Consider the following 21,844-nt stretch of genomic DNA (forward strand, 5'->3'; position numbering starts at 1 on the left):
GGAAGGGGACAAATGAAGCGAAGAGAGCACTGGCGGACGCGCTCACGTTCCCCGAGGTCGAGGATTCAGAGATGCAAGCGACCAAAACTAATACGGAGCCTGTCGCCCAAGATGCCGTGCAAGCAGTCGAAAAGGTCAATGAGCTTGAGGGAACCGTTCCTGAAGCCACTTCCTCAGCGATTAAACCCGGATTCATTCCCCGATTTGGGCCCGCCAAAGACCTCTCCGTCCTCTTCCTCTACTCTCCCTTCAAGCCTTCTGACGAAATCGCCGACTTTGTTCGCGTCACGCGGAACATTCCTGGGGTCGAGGTGTTGAGCACAGAAGAAGTACAAGTGTACGACATCCTCAAGTACCGGTGGTTGGTTATGGAAGGTGAAGCCGTGGACTGGTTCGGCGATGACGTCTTTGGTGTGGATGGATTTGAAGGTTATGAAGATACCATGGGTGCGGAAGCTGTTGACGTGGCTAAGGAAGAAGCTCTCAAGGCATAATCTTCATGGGTCCTCCATGCATCATTCATTCACACTTTGCAACTGAAAAGCATTATTATAATTTGGTATTCATGACCCGGTAAATGTTGCTATCTGTGTTCTGTACTTTGCTCTTCCTCCACGTTAACCCCTTCGTACTCCCCAAACCCGTCATCTCCCTCTTCAAACGGATTTCCTGCTGCGCCTTCTTTATCCTCTCCTTCGTGAACGTCCTGCTCTTCTTCTCCCAATAAACCTCTTCTTTCGCCCGTACCTCCTTTCACTCCGCCAACACCTCTCCCCGTTCCTTCCTCTTCCGCATCGTGTCCATCATCCCCTGAATGGTCGCTCACACTGCCCACTTCCCAAAGCACATCCCTTGGCCCAGAAACCCCTTCGTACTCCTCATCATCTTCCTCTTTGCGATAAGCTGATGGGCCCGCCTCGTCATTTTCAGTCTCAGCAATCGTTTCAGATTTGGGTGCACGTGGCCGTAGGCGCATACTACCTGTTGGTTGTGTTGAGACCGTATACGGGTCGGATGAAGTGTTGGCCGATGATTTAAGAGAAAGGAGAACAACTCCAGAGATGAGAACGGCGATAGAGAGGAAAACGACAATCAGCACCCAGCGTGCGTACTGCTTGATTTCGTCGTAGAATATTAAAGAGTTGACAAAACTATACTGGCTGTCAGCGAACCCGCAGCTCCTGTTTACCAAGGGATGAAACCAACCCGAAGACAGTGTAACCGGCGTAGAAAAGAGGCACCACAACAACAGTATCAGCGCAGACGATTGCCCTATTCAGACAAACGATCTGCAACACAGCCGTTAAGATGACAAGCAAAAGACTGATCAAAGCTGAGGGATGTACAAGCTGTTCGGCGTCAGCTTCACTTTTCTTCTGGAAACAGTAGCCAAAAAAACAAAAACAAAAGCCATACCGGATGTCCAGGTAGCCACATGATCTTGACTACCGCCTTTGTAAACACAAGACATAGCCCTGCCAAACTTCCACCAGCTACCGCCCACCCAATCCCTTGCAACCAAGTCACCTTGACATCATCTGTCCTTTGGAAAATGACTTCCAATTTCCCTACTGCAAATCTCTCAAACTTTCCCCAATTACCTGTCAGTTTCCTGTACGTCTTTACAAAGGGATTAGGTGATGATGACCTGGAGACGGGGAGCTCGAGGGACGGTGACGCCAGGGGGGAGAAGGATGCACGGGATGAGAGCAGTGACTGGAGCAGTAGGGATACAATGTAGGCACTGGCGGTGAAAAGTACAACCACGATGAAATAGGCTAGCCAAGCAGGTCGGGACCAGAGTGAATTCAAGCTAAGTTTTCGATCAGAAAATAACACTTCAGCGTCGATGGTGACCGATTCGAGACACATACCGCTCGATACTAAGACTTTGCTGCAGCCCATGATTGATACTGGAAAAGACGATAATCAGAATGACACCCAGTATGATCACTGCCGTTCCTCTTATATCAGAAGTAGTAACCGCTGGAATACATCATGTCAGCTCTGCTCATACGTACAGTCACCAGAAATAGAACAAAATTTACGAGTACCGACAAGCCAGTAGGCGAAGAGAAAGTTGAAAACGAGGGATGACGAGCCCAAGGGCGCGACCCAGTCAGGACGAAGGTAGCGAAGTGCTAATGGCGATCCAACTGCAATGCATCAGTCGCAGCTCAGTGTGTCGATTTTTTAGTCTTGGCATACAAACTTGCGAAGCTCTGTCATTGATCTTCAGCTCATGCCGCAATACTACGCTCTAGGACAAAAATACCCACATGTACATTCCCATTCCCGATAACCAAAGCAACCGCAAGTATTCCTTCTTCCTCTGCCCTTTTGGAATGCTTTGCTGCCTCACATGATCTAATTTGGTCATATTCAACCCTAGGGCATTGAATACGGAGGATGCAAGGACTATAAAAAGGCCAATAAATGTATTCTGCATCACCATGGACGTGACCGTCAGAATCTGCGTAGCTTCATTGTTTTCTCGGCTACGTACTAGAATGTAGCTTCCCTCGCTATCCCCGGATGCCGTGTCTGGCATTCCCATACCTCCATCAAACAGGGTAGTGTCATTTGACCCAGCTAGAGTTTGTGTTTCATAGGGTGTTTCGCCGACCGAGACTGAAGAGATTGAAGTGGCAATGACGTCGAAAAGAGTGGCCGTGACGCTGGCCGTTACTGGCCCAAGATCCGTGGAAACAGGTGTTGTTGCCATGTTTATGCTTCCGTACGCATGCCAGCTATGGAAGATGTTCTATTGATGTACCCGATGAAAACTGTTGGAGGAACTGGATGGCGGAAAGAATGAGAAGAGATTGACAGCCATACGTAGTAGGAATTCGTTCTCGCGGCCCGACAAGTTACGTCGTAAATGTAATAAACGGTGATTATGATGGTTATTTACAGTCCAAGCGGGGACCTCCGAGTATTTGAACCCCGACGGCAACAACAAACAAACAACGCGGAAAACGAATTACGTATGTACAACTGACTATATATCTGCTCTACGTACGACGGACGGACGGACGTTATACCATTTGAACCGCTGCGGTTTTCTTTTCAACTGACTTGATCTGACTCCAGCAGCTATGGACAAGGGCGGGAGATCTACAATACATTATTGCAAGTTACTGTTTTGTTACTTCATAGTAGCTCCCCAATCTTACAAATCCTTGCCCAGGGTAAGATGATGATTAGATTGATGGCGACGACTTCACGTTGTCCACAACAACAGAAAATGCTCTCCTACGGTGGTCTTCAACACGATGGGGACAGTAGCAGTGGTTAGACAACGTTTCCACCGAATAATCTACCAAACGTACAGTTACTGATTAATTCAGAGTAGATTTATATGATATTCGTTTGCGATCTTCATTTTCTGCCCACTTTGCTGCCAAATGGCACTCTCAAGCTTTGTACGACAATGCGCACATTGTAATAGCTCCTGTTCAAAAATTTCATTATCTCGGTAGAAGACCATCGCGAAGATGATTCTCTCGATGACTAGCGTATCAGCCAAGCAATTGCGATCACCAAGCATCTTCAGCTTTACCATACGGTCAAGTATCGTTACGGAGTTCCTGACATCCAAGGTTCTAACATCAAACGTAAATTGTCGAGCAAAGCTTCGCTCTATCAAAGCGTAGACGACAGAAGCAGCTGTTTTTGCCAGTCGTGGTTCTGGTCTAGCATCGAAGATTGTGATAAGGCAGGTATCAAATGGCCGGTTTGGAAAGGTGAACTGTAAAGTCGTGATATGAGGTGACTCTCGTTCGTTCGGTATTTGGATGATCAAAGCCTGCAGACCAGGCAGAAGTTCCTTTGAGGACTCGTGTGCGAGGATCGATTCAAGGCATGTGCCATCGTAGAGGGTAATGCTTCTAACGTGACGTAGAGCCATACGCTTGCATCCGACAGGATCCAAAACACCCATCATGAAGCTATCGACTGAGGACTTGGTATGAAGGGTGGCGTCGCGATAAACCGCTTCTACAGATTGGGCGTATGACTGTCGACTTATCAAAAGGGCCGTTGAAGGCGCAAGTACTGCCAAATGCTCGATAATGAGAGCTATTACTGAAGTGTCGAGCTGTGAGAGCATATTGACGGGGTTTACTGACGTTGTGGAGATGCGTAATAGCGATGTACTGGACATGCGATTAATGTAGGAGAGGAGGAACAGTGTATCGTAATGAGGGGCGATTGAGGGCGACGTTGTCATAGATCGGTTCTCTGGAGATCCAAGAGAGATAAGATCTGGACAAAGCCGCAGAACGTAGTTGGGCCCGGGCCAGATTTAGGGAGTGAGTTCAGGAAGACGAGAGGAGGATCTTCTGTTTTATAGCAGGGATGTTGTACGGTGGGACCTGTGAAAATGAATTCTCGTCTGCCGCACATCATTCCCGCTACCTCCTGACCGTCATCATCGCCTATTCCAAAAACAGCAGAGCTCTATCAACACCACCGGCATTCGTTCCAACCACAGGCGGTGGACGACCCATCGTACTACTGGCCACAGGGAAGGCATCCTTTGAGCTAGCGCGTCTGCCACAGAGGAAGTGATGGCCGGCTATTCTGACACGTGGTCATTCCGACGAGGCTTTCAGAGACGCGGATGGGCATGATCGTCGGATCGAGACGTTTGAGTAATGTCTCGATACTCATCAGGAGACGAAGGACATCCACGACACAACTGCAAGGCGTGATCGAAAGTTATGGACGAAGAAATCAGGCAGCGAATGGAAGTACTTGAAGTAATGGCGGACGATGAGAACGAATTCGTCGGATTACAGGAAACAATACCTTCTGGCGGGAATGATCATTCAGTTTGTTAATCACAAAGCATATCAACTATACCCCGTAAAAACATGGTAGGATCGGAATTCGAAGCGAAATGAACAAAACTGCCATATTTCGCGGTCATCCTATACCAGTAGTCATAATATCGTACACCAGTTGAAATTCCATTGCGTCATAACTTCAAGCTTGGACCATTTCATCTCGAGAGCCTTTCAGCAGCAAGCGTACTATTATAATTCGTTCGCATGTATCAGCAAGCCCTTGACCACATCTGCCTTCTTCGCACTATTTGTACGGCCATTCATGTCTTCCAGACCAGAGCTTCGCCTGCCATCGCCCTCCGCTATTTTCGATGAGGATAGTGGTGATGGTCTCTCATTCGCCGCTCCTAACGCATCCACCATTGCCATCTCTCATTCTGCATCATCACGGCGATCTTCGACGATAAGAAATCATCTTAATGACTCTGATACTATAAGACAGTCATCCACGGCTCCTAATTACCGAGCAGCATCTTCTATAGCTGGTAGTTCCACCCGCATAATCACGCCTAGCGTCTTGGAATCGCCATCAATATCGATTGGGATCGAAAGGGGAAACGCTCCATCCTATAAAAGGAAAGAGGTTAATTCCAAACATTCTCAGTACGATGTAGCCGAAAAAACGGCTAGACAGGATGTGAAAATGCGCAAGTCAGTCAAGAAGGAAAACACAGACCTCAAAAGCGCAGACCACAAGCCCGTCGCCCACGTTGACCAGATGGGCTCGTCACAGGTTGCCTCATCTTCTTCCCGAAAAAGAGGGCAGCCCCATGATACAGACAACACCATCAAGGCCATTGAAGCGGGTCGAATCAAGCGGAAACATGGAATGAAGACCCAGTCAGATGGCGAGGCGAGATTTGAGGCGTACCAAGCTCAACTGCGACAACAGTCAGACGCTATCGTCACGCAACAAATGCAAATGGATACGAAAGGACGCCAACGGCAGCAATACCAGAAAAAGAGTCCTCATTCACTGTCTACCCTTGATAAATCTACGGTCATTCCTTCACAGCCTGCTACATCAGTGCATAAACGAGCCAAAAAGGCGAAGGTTGACCCGATGTATAAACGGCCAGCAAGGTCAGCGACTCCTATTTCATTTTTTATGTATATGCTGGTCTAACAATGTTACAGAGGGCGTAGCCATTGTCCGAAAACAATTATGGACAGATGTAGGTTCTTTCGGCGTATTTGTCTTTACTGAGCAAGTATGTTTATTTTAGGCGATCGTGCGATGTCTCAACGCATGTTTATGATTGAACGTGTGCCTTACGCCAATGCGCCTAATCAAGTGGATTTCTTCAAAGTTGTATGTTACCTGACCTTGCCGTTTAGAGAGAGCTTACACAGTCACTTTGCACCAGCTCGGCTCCACGGGCAACGTATATGTAAGTCTCTTGGTGCTCTCATTCGTGTAACTGACATATCAGGCAGACCGTGACCATCGGCAACTTTCCCAGCTGTGATTGTCCAGATTACATCAACGGTAACTCTCCTTGCAAGCATATCATTTTTGTCTTGTCAGTCCCCACTATCTGCATAATGACATGTTGCATGCTGACCTACGACGGATAGCCTCAAAGTACTCAAAGTGCCCGAAGATTCTAGTATCTGGTATCAAAAGGGCCTGACAGTCAGTTTCTGGCTTGCATGTCTCGAAATGGTGCTAACGCATTAAACAGGCTGCGGAGGTTCAGTGGGTTTTTCGACATGCCCCTCCTGCACCTACTGGTTCAGTTGCCGTTCCTCCTAGTGTGCGAGATGCTTATCTACGTGCGACTGGAAATTTACCTGAGCAAGTTACTTCAACATCCGGTGACAATGAACACTTTGATGGGAAAAGAATCAAAGCGATTGGGGAAGATTGCCCGGTGTATGTGATATTTGCTTGGTGAAAACGAAATTTTGACCTGTTGTATATAGATGCTACGAGGAAATGACTCAACAGGATGATGTCAACAAAAAATTGGTTTATGACGATTCCCTTAGTGGATGTGGCCGTCGTAGGTTTTTTTTTCTGGCTTTACGGGATGGTTGGCCAACTTTGAATTTGCAGCCTTACACGCTGAATGTTTCAGGATGTGGGCGGTAACCGCTGTACGTATATCCAAGTTTTTTATTGTATCTTTGATACTGGATCATCAGCTCATGTCTTATAGAAAAAATCTGGAAAAGATGTTACGTGTGTTTGGTGTCGAAATGAATGGCCTACTGGCACTACTGGCGGAAAAGGCAAAAGCAAGATGAATGAACCATCGTACGATTCAATGGGATAGTAAGTCCAAGGATGTGGTGTTCATTATCACAGTAAAGCTGAAAGCATTCCCAAGCCTCAATATGGCCAGCATTGCGGGTATGAGGAGATCGCGAGATACTAGGTGAGTTGCAAACCATTCCCTAGCCGCAATCAACTAATCGCTGTTATAGCACCTATCATCGTGGTTGGCGGTTTCGAAATGACGATAGCGACGACGATTGTTTTTGAAGGGATCATGTGTGTGCATGTATGATCATCATAGTTTTACGCTCCAACAAGGAAAAGCACATCATTGTCAATCGCGCGCCATTCGCCAATGTGTCGTGACGTCTACTGCTCCTCAAATGCAGACAGAAACTGTAGCCATTTATTCGATGCCGACTGCAATAGCCCTCGCTCGTTGATTGCTAGAGTCAATCCCAAGATCTGACGTTTATCCTTGATGGGGTCCAAAGACTGCGATGCGAATGAGCTTGGGATAATTCCAGTCCGGCATATGTCAGACGTTACTTACGTCGCGAAAATCTAAGAGTTCTGCCTGCGATAGCTGTGGTTTGTACATAGCATTCAATCTAGACTGAAGCAGCTGAGAGACAAAACTCGCCGTCCGTATGGTCGTAGTTGACGGTTGATAAGTTTTTATTACGCCCGTTTGTTGCAATTCGGTCCAGCTCCGTGCCAGCTCTGGTACTACGCCAGCCGTAACATACTGAAAATACTCGATGATGAGATGTTCGTCGGACGGTATGGCGCCCTGGTCGACACGCAGATGACAGAGTGCAAACATGACGATTGAAAGCCTAGCAGACTGATCAAGATTTAGTAAGCCTGGATCGCTGGGTTCTTGCGGGCATAGCAGACCGTCGTCGACGTCTCCGAAGCCTTCAGTCCAATTACTCAATCCGTCACCGTGGCATGTGACTGATGAAAGTTGCTTGCAAAGGTCCACCCAACCTTGCCCAGTGATATTGAAATGAAGTTCGCGAGAATTGGGGAAAATGTCCTCCATTTCCCAGGCAAGGCCCTTGTCGGCAAACTCTTCTCCGATGAAACCATATTCTGCAAGCAAACGTCCGTCGCCAACATCTCCATATGTATTAAACACCTCTTCACCTTTTCTCACTGGCCTTTCTAGACGCATTTCGATGTTGTCATTTTCGTTTTTCAGCCGTGTTATCTCCATTTGTGACAAATGCGCCAGTCTTCGAGGTGTTCCATTCTCATCTAGCCCATCCGGACGGGATAAGTCATGCTCGCAGACGTTTAACGACCCGCAAATATAACAAACGAAGTCGTCAGAAGCCAGACATGTATGGGGAACAGCAGAATGATTTAACAAATCCGCAAAGGGGCATAATGCAGTGAGATGATACAGATCGATTAGAAATGCACGAGTGGAGATAAGGGTATAGGCATGAACAAATGCTAGGAAGGGGGATGGCAATGGGTCAGTTGGGGTGGGGGGAAGGAGGTGTGACGTGCGCAGATAGAAAGCATAAACGTCGGACTATTGATAATATAATTCAGCCAGAGAGGACGATACAGTAATCGCATGAACACTGTGCCCACCAGTGAGAGACCTTGTCTTTCGGATTTGCGTAATTCCTTTTCGGCCTCGGTGCTTTTCAGCCATTGTAATCCTCTCTCCCCATCTTCGACTTCGACACCCTCTCCTGTCTGCCAGAAAAGGGGGAGACCTGCTCCCATGTCCCGTGGAAGGCTTTGTAAATAGCCATAGAACTTGGAATTGACGCTCAGGCGTATCTCATGGAGTAGGCAAAGAGAAAGATTCAGGATGGTATGCGAGGCTGAGGATAAATGAGTAATAGCTGAGAGAGAGGCTGTCTGGTGCGACAGGATAGAGTGCTTTGGTAAAGATAGCACTAGCAGGAATCAGTAACAATTGCACATGCCCAGTAACTTACGCAGTTCGCCAATTTCGATGTCTCTTTCTGCAACAATCCTGTAGCCGGATGATGAGCTCATGGGCTGGATAGTGAGAGATGGGGAGGTATAGACAAGGTTTTCAGCGAGCCATTCGAGGAGGCAGGCTCTCGATGGGGGCGGATAGGCGTGGAAGAGTCCATGGGCCATGCGTGCTGGTTAGTAGGCGTACTTGCTTGCAGGAGTGGAAATCCAGAAACATAGGGAGCCAAACAGCCCCTCGGCCGCCGAAACACTTCTTACGTATTCAACAAGATCAAACCTTACGTGGAATTTTAATTACTCCCGTTGCCACCACCACCTGCAGCAGAGCCACCACTATCCCCGTTATAGTCGATACAAGCACAATGAAATGTATGTACAGACGCTACGTTTCCTAATAATCATCCTGAATCTACTCTGTTAGTTTGCGCTGCTATACACAATACGACACCGGCAGTGATACGTCCAGTTCCAATCGGCAGGCCATCTATCTTAACAATGGACATTGATATCGATCGGTGGTCGGAAGACGAGCGAATGGACGAAGACCTGGGGGGCAAACACATGCACGAAGAGCGGCAAGACGGGGATGGTGATGAAGTTATGGGCGATGGAGAAGGCACAGCTGATGTGTACGAAGAAGAAGAAGAAAGGATTGACATGGACCCTCCCACGCGAGCGGAACCTGTCGATGTCGCTCCTGCGCAAGCCTCAATATTTTCCCACCCACCTTCAGAAGTACAGGATGCCTCCTCTCGTACTCCTGAGCTTGAGATGCGTGCTGCAACGCCTGGATTGTTGGACGCAGAACAGCGCAATCTGCCACAGTCGTCAGCAGCAGACGACGAGCCCTTAGCGGTTGACCCTCTGGTAGCTGCTCATTTTCCTGCCGATTCAGTAGCCTCGATCGCTACTTACGAACAGGAAGTGACACATAGCGATACAAAATCCGGCGAAAGTAATATTCATGAAACAGGAAAGCAAGAGCTCCTTGGAGAGGTGAATGACGTTTTGGCGGCTGACTCTACTGCGTTAGAAGGGGGAACGGACGTCGCGCTAGCTCCCGATGCCCGCGTGTCTGTTGACGGTTCCACGACCGACCCAGTGCGAAATGACTTTGTAGCTACGTCTTCAAGTGCCATTGCTGCACCTCAGCGTGACTCTTCAATGATCAAAGAAGAAAAAATCGCGCCCACCTCTAACGACGTGTATGAAGACGATGCGGAATACGATGGCGAGCAGGATTATTACGATGACGAGCCATTAACCCCGGAGAATCTTCCATCTATTATTCTGCATCTTCCCGCGAGCGCTTTGCCTGCTTCCTTGTCTCCCGCGCGCGCTCTGTTTGCCAGTGTCGAGAGCGATCCCGGGCAGATTCCTGTGTGGCTCAAGAATCGACAATTAGAGCTAGCTGAAGCAAGTCTGGCGGACGTTTGGGGTGCAATACGGGCAGAATGCGCAAAGGAAGGATTAATCAATAGTGCAGGTGATGGAATGGTGATAACTGAGAAACTTATGGATCTTAAGATGTCTGAGGTGAGCATGCCGGATCTTTTTTCTAACACGTTTACTACTGAAGCTAATGCGTCGGCAAAAGGATGATGTGAACCTCCAATCGATAACATTTTTGGAACTTATGAACCTTTATCATGGTTGTGATCTACCTGAACCCGTCCAGCTTCACTTGTCCTGGGAATCTTCCAGGTTTATTACGAGGTTCAACGCTATTCAGTCAGAGTTGGAAGCTGCTAGAAGTAGGAGTACCAGCGAAGAACCGCCTCATGATCAAGAAAATCAGGATTACAGTGGAGTGAAAGGTCACACAGAAAAGAAGCTCGAAAGCAGCGGAGGCGATGATGATGATGATGAATATGAGGAATACGTAGAGGAAGAGGCAGCCTATGACGATGAACCCGAGAATATAGGTGAGAGTGTTGAGGATGAGTACACCGATGAAGAAGGTAGGCAAGCGGCTTCAGACAAGAATCATGATGGTAAGTCATTTTTATTGCTCATTGCTCGAAACTTACAATCATTTTCTCATTTCTTTATAGGGGAATTGCAAGATTTTGACCTTAGTGTTGATAACTCTAAAGACGTATCCGCCCGAGCATTACATCGTGAGACTGGCTGTTCTGAAATAGTTTTGTTGCCAGACTAACAATTAACTAGGACCTTTGGAAACCACCCAAGTCCGACCACTTGAACTCCCAGTCACGGATTCAAAACCGGCAGTCAATGCTGCTGGCAGAGGTAAGAGCGTATGTACAATTGTAATGAATTGGAAATCTGACTGCTGCCGTTAGAAGGCAATGAAGACAAGAATGATATTGTCGAAGTTTTGGACAATAGCGAGGCAGATGTCGATGCTGTTTGGCCGGAAGAGTCCGAAGAGAAAGATCCAGCGGATAATTTACTTCCTGAGAGTCAGTATTTCATTATACCATACTGGGGAACGTTATTGATAATGTTTCAGGCCTTGCTGCTGGATCACCTCAGGCAACCGAGAGGAATCAAGCTGATTCGACTCGCGAATCAGTGGTCGATGCATCATCAACGCCAGGAGATGGTCAAGCAGATTTTGATGCTGGAGCTGAAGATGATGGTAGCTCGAACGAGTACCAAGATTTTTCGGAGCGCTCCAAAGAGAACTTTGACTTTAGAGAAGAAGATAGTCCTGTTTCAAAAGATGCTTCATCTTCAGTGGCTCATTTGTCTCCAAAGGTCTCAGCCGGCCAGGATTCCTTATCAAGTTACACTGTTTCGGATGAAGCCGGCTTCGTCCTTGTTTCTGAATCGGACAAATCCAAACTGACTGCTGAACAGGCGGAACCGTCTAGACTTCCAGCCATCGTAGAAAAAAGCGACCCGAAGAATGCTGAGACTGGCGCGGGAATGGAAATGAAGGTCGAAGAGACGAGCAAGTCAGCGAGGCATGCCGGGGTAGGTGAAAACGACGACGCCGATCATCTTTCCTCCAGACTCGAAGTGGGAAACGACGCAGGTGTTGTGGGAGACACAGCCGAAGCAGGCAAGTTTTCTCATCATTACCTTATTGGCTTCTAAGGCTCACAGTATAACTAGGTCCACGCAGGGACGCTCTAGCTGATGTGGAAGTCACTCCAAATGAGGACGAAGCTATTGGTGATGTTGAATATGAGGACGAGGAAGAGCTTGCGAAAGACATTGGAGATGATGACGAGGGAGGATATGAGACGAATGAAGGGACGTTGGATGACGATGAAGAAGGCAAGGCAATAAGGGCAAGCATACCAGAAGAGGAGACTGCGGTGAATGCCGATCTCATTGTGGAAAATGATGACACAACGACAGCACCTAAAAGGTCGTATGATAGTGAAGGAGAGGAAGGCGAAAACAAAAGGACGAGGAAGGACTAATGATTTGTGAGTAGTACAGCGGGTATGGAAAACAGGCTATTGACGCAGCCGCATTAGTATACCAGAATTAAAAATCGTTTACCTTACGATTCTAACTACTTCGCTCATCTTCCTTTCTCTGTTACTATCGCCTAGCCTTCACAAACATCAAGTGATCTGCCCCCGCCTTCTTGTCCCCTAAAGCTCCGCCCATGTCAGCCGCCCACTGCCTGGCTATGCCTTCATTCCATTATCAAATTGTGTTTGTGTATAATGCACACTGACAGCACCGTTCAATTGTTTGTGGTACAGTAGACCGAGATCAAGAGGTTCACGGTGTATCGACATTCTCAGTTGTAAGTGAATCTTTACATGAAGCTAACCTTCACGCTAGTCGGCCACATTTCTCTTTTTTTCTTTCTCTTTCACCTTTTATTTTGGTCAGGCTCAAACTATGTTCATAAGCTGTTAGAGCGAATGATAGCCATTGGTTAATTATCTCGAGTTTTAGCGGGCGGTTGTCAGATAAGAATGCACTACATTACCATTACTTATGCTCTGATGCATGGCAAAGGATCCTATGTACTTAAAATACAGTTGCTTGTGGATGACGGATACAGTACCAGTACAACTCACAAAAGGTTGGCAACTAATAGTCCTGTAGTTTTTTCTGGACTCTTCTTCGCCGTCGTAGTAAACTGCAATGTTCTGTATAGTACGCACAGTAAGTAATCACAGCTCAGAATGGCGCAATGGCACAAATGCACATGAACATCTTCACCAAGATGGATTTGTCTAATTCTGGGGAAGGAGTCGGCAAAATTTGTCCAAGAGGTCGCCTACGGCATGGGAAGCGTAAAGAGGTGGCTAGGGTGAGGGATTGGTTGCATCAAAGCCTATAGGTGTTTCATGTAAGGCGGATGAGGACGAAGGTGTGACAATAGTGAAATACCTTCGTTGCCGCTCTTTTTTTTACCGAAGGAATCAAATCTGAGATGAACCCTGACTTTGTGGCCGTTATGCATGAAATTGGGCTATTCACAGACCCAATATTTATCCTGTGGAAGAAAGGCCTTGTCCTGTAGTATCATCCTGTGAAATATTTAGGTCTTATTACCTTTGTATGCATGAACAGTGGTCGTTTGAAAATGGTCGAAAAAGACCAAAATCACTCCGACAACCCCTGCAAATTTGCGACAAGCCCTTCCTCGAAACTTTCGTGCTTCGCTGGAGACCGGCCGATGTCCGTCGAGGACTTTGTCGAGCCTAAAATAACGAATATCTCTGCGATACAACGAACGATTCTTGCGTCCCCAAAAATGAGATGGGGGCGGGGAGGCCACAGACTGCACTTATAAAATTATTGCTGAACGTATAGCTTTGATCTGTTAAACGAATAAATAGGTCCCCTTGTTATTCGTTATATAGAGGTGCGACTGTTGTATAGAGTCTGTGGTGCAGTACATAGCATAACGAATAGAGCTTGCGTCATTTTATTTTCATATACCCCACACCTGGCGCCTTTTCCCTGACTTTTTTTATAGGTGTGAGCTAGTGAGCAAGCCTGCCTGCAGCCTGCCGCCGGGGTGCAACAGCGCCAAGGCGGGGGGTTAGGTGGAAGCCGACCACGAACCGCAAACAGATAGGGTGCATTTCTTCGTTTAACGTGGGGAAGTCCTTTTCCTGGGGGTGGGATGTAATAATAATACTGTGGGACTAAGGTGGGATGCAAGGTACGGGTGCCGCCGGTAATGACTTTTTGGATGCTTATTGGCCAATCGTTCACGACTGGGGTTGACACGATGACGACAGACGACGCCCTCCCTTGCAGAACACTGCAGTCTTAGCCAGCAGACCACGAACCCCGAACTCCTCATTTTCATCTCATGTCTCCTTTGCCCCTGTGTGCCCTACGAAAGAGGAGCGAGAGCGAAGGAGGAGAAACAATCAAAATGAATAAATTTTATGCACAAGAATTGGATTCAACAAGACACGAGCGAATACCGTTCATATAAATAGCAGAGCAAATCGCAAGTCATTCCCACTTCTGGAATCAAGCTCCTCCATTTTACCCCCCAACCACAACTTCCTATCTCCGATCGCAGAAGGATTTCGAGAGAAGTTCTTTCACCCGAACACCCGAAACAGGTCGATTCAAGTTGTGGAGCATACCACCGTCGTAGACACATACTACTGGTCAGTATTCCTCCTTCCGGATGTTTCGTCATCTCCGTGAGACGCGCTGATGACTTTTGCCTTTGTTCTTTTTCCATGCGTCTTATTTCCTGCGTCTTCATTTGTCGTTTTCGAATTCGCAGAACACCAAACAATAATCCAGATGTCGTTCCGTGCTCCCCTTCTTCGCGCTCGGCTTCCTCAAGCAGTCCTCTCTCGCCATGCCCCCCTCTCGACTTTTTCTCGTGCTCTCCCAGCACCTGTGACCCTCAAGACGTCTGGGGTCCGGAGCTCTCTGTTTGCGCGGGCCTTCACATCTTCTCCTATCAGCAAGCTTGAAGCTTCGCTTCCTTTGGGAGATGGAGGTATGGAGGAGGCCCCCCATTCCGGTATCAACGTGGACAAGCCTGTCCGAATGGATACGTGAGTGATACTCGATCTTGTATCGTTTCGGTCGATTCCCAGGGATGAACAAGGTTGCTGATGTGTGTTCTTCCTTCTTTATCTCCCCATTTTTACCTCTTTATTTTTGATTTCGGACCGATCTTCATGCTATGGACTCGTCTGCCCTTCCTTTGGCATTCGGTCGAATCACGCACGGTGCCTCCACCCCAAACGCTGGATGCCTGCTCGCGCTGCTCTGTATATGGCGTTGAAATGCTGTGGCGGCGACGGGCACTTTTCTTTACCCTGCACCTGACTTCGCTCCTCGCCTCTGCGGGTGTCCGCGGGTCCCCACGGGTTGTCGGCTGGCACCGTCGCTTGGCCGCTGCGTCTGGCCGATTATCCCTCGCCCTTCCTTTCCTTCGCGCACTGTCCATCGTCACCAAACTGTTTCCATCTTTCATCCCCAATCCATACGTTTTACTCCCGGCACGCCCATCCGTCCGGGTTACATATCCTGCTTCTCTGCCATACCAACCCTTATGGCGTACGATACAAATGTCGATGTTGGCGTACCATCTTGTTTCCCTCGTTGATGGCTGGGAATACCCATCACAATGATAATTCCTCCTCTTAACACCTCAATAATTATCAATTTGGCGACTTTCCTTGCGCCAACATTCATTGCTCGCGCATCATCCATCACTTGCGACGTCCATCTCTTTTATGGTTCCTTTACCACGTGATTACTGTATCTGCTACATCTGGTTTTGCTGCTCCGTGCGGCGAAACATCGGTTTCTCGACCATACCTTTGGCTCCGCAACCTTGCACGACAAACAAACCTTTCCTTCTGACGCGGTTGTTGCCCTTGGGATATAAAATCCGTCCTTCAACTTGGAATCGTGACCTTTATCCTGTCACACGTGTTCTCAACTTCAATTACTTTCAACTTGCTTTGCAACCACTCGAAACCCCTCAACAAACATGCACCCCAACCTTCACGCAATCATCATCCCAACTCCCGCTATCATCCGCATGGGCACTTGTTTGAAACGGCAACTTCTTGCAAATTCCACTGTCCGATCGCCCGATCTTCTTCCTCTCCGGAAACGGTTTATCTCCACCTCGACTCTTCTCCTCCCTCGGCATGGATTTACCGAACATTGCAATGCGCCCCTTGCCCCTTCTCATCGTCGTGGAATCGCTGTCACTGCTATGGCACCTGACGCTATGTTTAGACAACCTCCTCCTGAGCCCGGAGCGGATTTCAACGTGGTCATGATTGGTGCTGGCGTGAGTCTGACCTTCAATCCTTTGTTGTTCCCAGCTGATAGTAATATTCTCCTGTAGAATATCATGTTTGGGTCCGACGAGGGTCCTTGGAAGTGAGCTAGATTCTAGTGCATGTTAAAACTCCGACTTCTTGCTAATGCGCCTTTAGCCATTCTTTCCGTTTTGAACACAAACTCGGTCCCCGTTTGAAGGTCACCGCTCTTATTGATCCTTCACTTGAACGTGCCGAAAAGGTCCTTGACGGCAAGCGACAATCTTTCGTCGAGTCTGCTTACAAAGACACTAAAGTCTATAAAACTATTGAGGACTACCACGCGGATTTGAAGAACCAAGGCATACAAGACCCCAAGTGAATATTACCGGTTCCTGATTCAAGTCAAATGCTGATTCATTTGACAAGCGCTATCGTTGTAGGCTGCCCTCCTGCCTATCGTGGCGGTACTACCAAGGGGCAAGATCTTGAAATCCAGATGCTCAAGCTCTTCCCCAAAACAGCGTACTTCATTGAGAAGGTGAGTTTATGACGTTACCGCTTTTCGGATTAGCTGAACTCTAGTCAGCCCGTGGGCACCGGTACTGTCCAAGCTGCCAAGGAGGTCACCCAAAGGCTCATCGAGAATGGCAATATTGTGTCTGTCGGATACATGCTCAGGTATCTCCAATGCGTTCAGAAGATGAAACAGATCATCCATGAGAACAACCTTACTGTTATGGCCACCAATGCCCGTTACGTGAGTCCTCGTGTAAATGAGTGCAAGTTCGCTAATCATATCATACAGTCTTGTGCTTATGAGGCTATTGCCAAGCCTGCCTGGTGGAACAAGGCCATTGACATGGGCCCTGTCATCGAACAAGGTACTCATTTCTGTGATTTATCTAGGTACTTCGGCGGTGACGTCGATATGAACAGTATCGCGTAAGTGCAGAATATCAGTGTACCTTCCGTAACTGACTGAATTTCAGTTCTCGCTCCGTTGAATGGTACGAAGAGCCTGGAAAGCTTTCCAAGATTCCCATCGATGAGTCCAAGATCGACGAGGATTTGAGGGTTCCCCGTCTTACCAGTGCCATCTGGAAGTACGAAAACGGTGCAGTCGGATCATTCCAGCACGCCGTTGCTCTTCAGGGTACTGCGTACTCTTGCGAACTGGAAGTCTGGGCCGATGGTGAGCTTGAATCAAACAAAATGTTTTTCTAACCTGACTCGCACACAGGATACCACATGAGGCTTATCGACCCTTACAACTCTCCTACTCTCTACGTCAGACGTCCTGGAGGTGAGCACCCTAATGGATGTTGATACAGTGCAATCCTAACTTTGCCTGTAGATGATCACGAGGAACGTCACAGTTACACTGATGATGACCCCTTCTTCTCTGAGGTTTCATCTTTCATCGATTGTATCGAAGGCGGCCCCGACCCCCACATTCTTTCTTCCTTTGAGGATGCCACCAAGAGCTACGAGTAAGGGTTGCTCTTGTAATGTTCGGAAACGAAGCTGATCATTTCAATAGGCTCACTTGGGCTATTCGTATGGCCTCTGAGGCATCAAGGAGGCCTAGGGCATAAGAACCGCCTCAGGTTTAGCCAGCACCGCTATATTTGTAAATCCAAAATATACCAATTCAACAATGATAGTTGTGTCCAGTTTGGAAAAAGGGAATCTTACATCACATACGATTGAAGAGCGGAATTTCTTTGCATACCAACCGATGCCATCAGCCATGTATTGTGTCGTACAAACAGGAGATTGTTATCTGTAAGATTTAATACGCACCAACCAATGGTAATAACTGGCTGGATAATTAGGAAAGATGATCATATGTGGGAAACAATGTCCACATTGACTTAAGCGTAATACCAATACAGCGTACATCTTGTAAACATATTACGATTTTCAAGGCCGCCGCAGTGAATTTTGGGGACGTACCACCATGTGCTACAAGATACATAATCAAAATACCTGAGATATTTTTCTTTGTCGATTATTGCGCCCCCTCTCTATCTCCTTACATAAAGATCGGCGTACTTTCAAGAAACCCCAACTATGACTGAACAGCTGCAACGCTACAAAATGAATTTTCAACAACAGAATCAACAGATCATGAGTCTCCATCAGCGATTCTGACGACGTAGATTGCAGGTACATATTGAACAACCTACGCGCTGCTAAACAACAGCCTTCAAGGTCTCCTCCCTTTTTTGTTTAAGCAAGTGCTGGGCCAAACCAATGACAACAATACAATGATGCTATACAAGAAGTCAAAGACTTTTGCAAAAACAACACTGATCTTACGCGAAAAGCCAAGGACGAGGTCAGTCCTAAGCACTCTGGCCAAGGATAACTTTGCCAAAGGCAAGAAGGTTGCTATTGGAGCCGCTCATCTTGAACCTCCCAACTCTCTCGCTGTCAGTCAGCACCAGTAGCTCAGCCGCTGCCATAATAATAGAGATCAAGGAGAATAGAAGTGGGTGGAAGTGAATATCTATCTATTCTTCTTTTTGTATTAATTTTTAGTTGCACTGCGATTGTTTCTACGTAGGTACGACGCATCTTGCCCTCACCACACTTCTTCAACTCCGCGTTGTTGTAGATGGTGCTGTGCTGCCGCATATTTTGACTGTCATTGATATCATGCCGCTGATGATCGGTAGTGTTCTCACCGATGACGACGACGACACTGATGAATGATACCCTTGTAAGGCCAGGTAAGAGGCAGGTAGTCGGTATGGATATGACCGACCGGTAGACATATAGTGAGGATGGAGGTATATATTATGTCTAATACATATGAGATTGATCGTTAAGGGATCTTCGTAAGGGTGTGAAGAGGTTTATATACAATCCAACCGCGCTCTCTACTCGGTCTGTCTCCCTTTCCTTCGACTTTCTCCATTTCGACCAACATCCTTCCTCAATGTTGGGACCCTATCTACCGATGGTTCTGACAACCCTTCATAAGATCCTCAAAGAGTCATCAACAGCGCTGAATGTTTGGTAAAAACCCAGCGTCTCCCACAGGCAGAAGAAATCGCCAATAATGGGCTAAAATGAGCTAGCGCGAGTCTGTCCATCCTCGAGATACGGACTGATGCATGGAAGCTGTCAGCTTTTCAAGATGGAGTAATACAGACGGCAGGTTCTATTTCGTCCGCTGCTAAAACTTGCTAAAAATGACAAGGCTTACGCCTTGGCAAAAGTCTGTCACCTCTAGCAATAAGCTATGCGCCCACCTGAACGAGGTGTGGACAACTGTCAAGTCCAACAACAAGTAGTGGCCTTGGATCAGCGGAGTCTTCTTCTTCTCCCTATACTTCCCGTCGTCTTCCTTTTTCCATTCTCCCCCCAAGAAGATACCTCTGCTTCATTTTCAAACTGCCTCTGCATTGTCAACATCTGTCCCCCGTAGTCATAATTTCGCCTTGTTAAATGACTCATGGTCGCCTCATTAACTGACACGTATACCGCACTGCCGTTGTAGACAACAAAGGCCGAAAAAGAATGCTGATGAGGAGATGGCTATGGAAATATTCGATCAGGTACATTTTAATAAACAAGAAACCCGATGATTTTCCGACTGTTGGCCTCCCCTGCATATTACGCCGTACAGTTATTCTTGCCTGTTAAGAGCCTTAAATGGGGTTGAGACTTGGAGTCGTCCGGGGCCAGCCATTTGAAAAATGGGGCATGAAACTTGGAATCTAGGGGATTTCGATCCGCAATTCTCAGTTCGATCGGCTCTCGGTTCCACCTCTCATCTTCTCTCATGTCTCATTTTTCATCTCTTTTCTATTACGCTCGACGACCCAATCCCTCCTCATTTCTTTTCTCGTTATGTGATGGATGATCCGGATCTGGTGATCTGACAGAGTTCCTGGTTCCTGGTTCCCTTTGGACTTTTATTATGATTAGTCTCTTTCAGATTCCCCGATCCCGCCGGGCACTGTCAGGGCAATCAGAAGCGAGCCAGATCGAATGTGCGGCAATGGGCTGCGACATTTTCCGTTGTCAGCCATCATGGCAGGCATACCGGCCAGCAATAGTTCTTGGCTATAATCCGTTGTTCTGTTTCCTTCGGCTACTCAGTCAACCGTTATACGCGGATGGTGAAATCACGAGGGGTGATACTGCATACCATCGTACTTGACCGATAATGCACAATACTCCACCTATGTAGGAGGTGGGGGTAAAGAGTGCAATGAACTGATAATAATCAACGACAACAATCAACGGGCTTAGTAATACCTGCTATTTTATGTCTAAGTGTATGTATCCCCCGATCTTAGTTGGTCGGCATACAATCTTGTATACACGAACCGAAGCTTTTAACCATGCAAGGCGTATGCTCGTGTACCTTGTAATAATAGGATACGAGAGCAGCGTTACAAAATACACTGACTCTATAGAGCACAAGAAGACACTGATTAATTTGAGCACACCACATTTGACGTATCATGAATCCATAACCATTATCGTCCTCCGACGTTGGCTGCCGTAATAATCTTTGTCCCAAGTTGAAGGATGATTTGTGAAACATCAATCATGGTAGAATGTGCAATATCTCGCTCGACTTGGCTAAATTGGCTACCCTAATTAGGTGGAAGTCATAGGAACCAGGGGAAGTCAGGTGCACAAGGCAGCACATGGTAGATAGTAGTAGGCCATTGGTGAGAATTTACGGCGTCGTTTGTCTTTCCGCAAAGAATTTGGTTTTCCATCACTAGCGCTTGCGGTTACTTTTTGATCCCCCCCACCGTTTGCCGAAGAGCCGTCGGGGTAAAAAGGGCTCTCTGTTCTTAGTTCTCAGCTTCAGCTTTCAGATTCTACGCATATCCTCTCTCTTATCGCCTGTCTCTTAACGACTTCCCTCTTCCATCTATCATCTATCCCCTATCCCTATGCTAGTTTGCTCTTCTCCCTTTGTGTTTCCTCTTCGTCTTTTCGCTTTCCTCTTTTCCTCTTTTTTCCTTTTCCGCGATTCTCGAACGTCTGTCTTATGCCACCCTTGCGTTACTGCGGTTGATCGCGGCGACCAACAACAACCACAACCGGCAGTGTGCCTGATGGGTAGGCACAATTTATTTCGGCAGAGGAAAATGTTCAGGGTAATATTTACTTCAATCCTGTGAAGGAAAGAAAAGCCTCCCGCATTGCCCCAGGGAAACCCTAATGTTGCCCCACGTTGCCCCATTGGCTCGGTCTTTTTCTAGGCACGATCGCCTTTTCCGCCCTTTCCGCCCTTTCCGCATGTTGTTTTTTTTGCCGTCGAGCCTGGTTCTTTCCCATCAAACAACGTACGATGGGCATAATTCGTACAGTCTTGTGAATTGAGTTCCGTTTCCGCACGTCTATAAAAGGGGGCCAACAATGCATTGTAATTTCATTCCCACCTCAGCAACAAACTCACATCGGAGACTGCCACTCCTCACGACTTCCATCTCCTACACCGTGAAAAATACTTCAGTGGGAGAACACATTTTCCTTCTTTTAATTCACACTCTACAACACAACTACTAAACACTCAAACATTAGTGGGTGTTTCTCTTATATTCATTGTTGCAGTCTTACTAACT

General features: G+C 47.3%; 6 protein-coding genes across 6 annotated transcripts in view; 4 read left to right on the top strand and 2 right to left on the bottom strand.

Annotated features, from left to right (window-relative positions):
- CNBB2940 (hypothetical protein) overlaps positions 1-494 on the top strand; it is a gene marked incomplete at both ends in the record, with an annotated part of 1,417 nt that extends 923 nt beyond the window's left edge. Inside the window, one exon of the mRNA XM_771969.1 lies at positions 1-494. This exon is cut by the window's left edge and continues 262 nt beyond it. Within this exon, the coding sequence (XP_777062.1) occupies positions 1-494 (494 nt within the window).
- Positions 495-583: 89 nt separating this feature from the next.
- CNBB2950 (hypothetical protein) lies at positions 584-2,725 on the bottom strand (the record flags this gene model as incomplete). The annotated part of the gene is made up of 8 exons (XM_771970.1): positions 584-1,151; positions 1,207-1,349; positions 1,417-1,813; positions 1,875-1,986; positions 2,049-2,156; positions 2,209-2,222; positions 2,280-2,443; positions 2,507-2,725. The coding sequence occupies 8 exons, from the start codon at positions 2,723-2,725 to the stop codon at positions 584-586; spliced, it is 1,725 nt and encodes a 574-aa protein (XP_777063.1).
- Positions 2,726-5,112: 2,387 nt separating this feature from the next.
- Positions 5,113-7,338, top strand: CNBB2960 (hypothetical protein; the record flags this gene model as incomplete). Its single annotated transcript, XM_771971.1, has 12 exons — positions 5,113-5,933; positions 5,988-6,025; positions 6,077-6,162; positions 6,218-6,241; positions 6,288-6,373; positions 6,429-6,486; positions 6,536-6,726; positions 6,777-6,856; positions 6,910-6,950; positions 7,013-7,128; positions 7,184-7,231; positions 7,281-7,338. 12 exons carry the CDS (start codon positions 5,113-5,115, stop codon positions 7,336-7,338), a joined length of 1,647 nt encoding a protein of 548 aa, XP_777064.1.
- Positions 7,339-7,440: 102 nt separating this feature from the next.
- CNBB2970 (hypothetical protein) lies at positions 7,441-9,204 on the bottom strand (the record flags this gene model as incomplete). Its single annotated transcript, XM_771972.1, has 4 exons — positions 7,441-7,566; positions 7,625-8,617; positions 8,680-8,993; positions 9,036-9,204. The coding sequence occupies 4 exons, from the start codon at positions 9,202-9,204 to the stop codon at positions 7,441-7,443; spliced, it is 1,602 nt and encodes a 533-aa protein (XP_777065.1).
- Positions 9,205-9,534: 330 nt separating this feature from the next.
- CNBB2980 (hypothetical protein) lies at positions 9,535-12,437 on the top strand (the record flags this gene model as incomplete). The annotated part of the gene is made up of 7 exons (XM_771973.1): positions 9,535-10,575; positions 10,637-11,033; positions 11,094-11,159; positions 11,212-11,292; positions 11,346-11,465; positions 11,516-12,070; positions 12,124-12,437. The coding sequence occupies 7 exons, from the start codon at positions 9,535-9,537 to the stop codon at positions 12,435-12,437; spliced, it is 2,574 nt and encodes an 857-aa protein (XP_777066.1).
- Positions 12,438-15,961: 3,524 nt separating this feature from the next.
- Positions 15,962-17,839, top strand: CNBB2990 (hypothetical protein; the record flags this gene model as incomplete). Its single annotated transcript, XM_771974.1, has 10 exons — positions 15,962-16,270; positions 16,328-16,362; positions 16,419-16,619; positions 16,671-16,782; positions 16,831-17,001; positions 17,050-17,186; positions 17,234-17,436; positions 17,485-17,547; positions 17,599-17,734; positions 17,785-17,839. The coding sequence occupies 10 exons, from the start codon at positions 15,962-15,964 to the stop codon at positions 17,837-17,839; spliced, it is 1,422 nt and encodes a 473-aa protein (XP_777067.1).
- Positions 17,840-21,844: the final 4,005 nt, after the last annotated feature.

The sequence above is a fragment of the Cryptococcus neoformans genome, chromosome 2 (genome assembly GCF_000149385.1).
Source record: "Cryptococcus neoformans var. neoformans B-3501A chromosome 2, whole genome shotgun sequence".
Taxonomy (NCBI): Eukaryota; Fungi; Basidiomycota; class Tremellomycetes; order Tremellales; family Cryptococcaceae; genus Cryptococcus; species Cryptococcus deneoformans.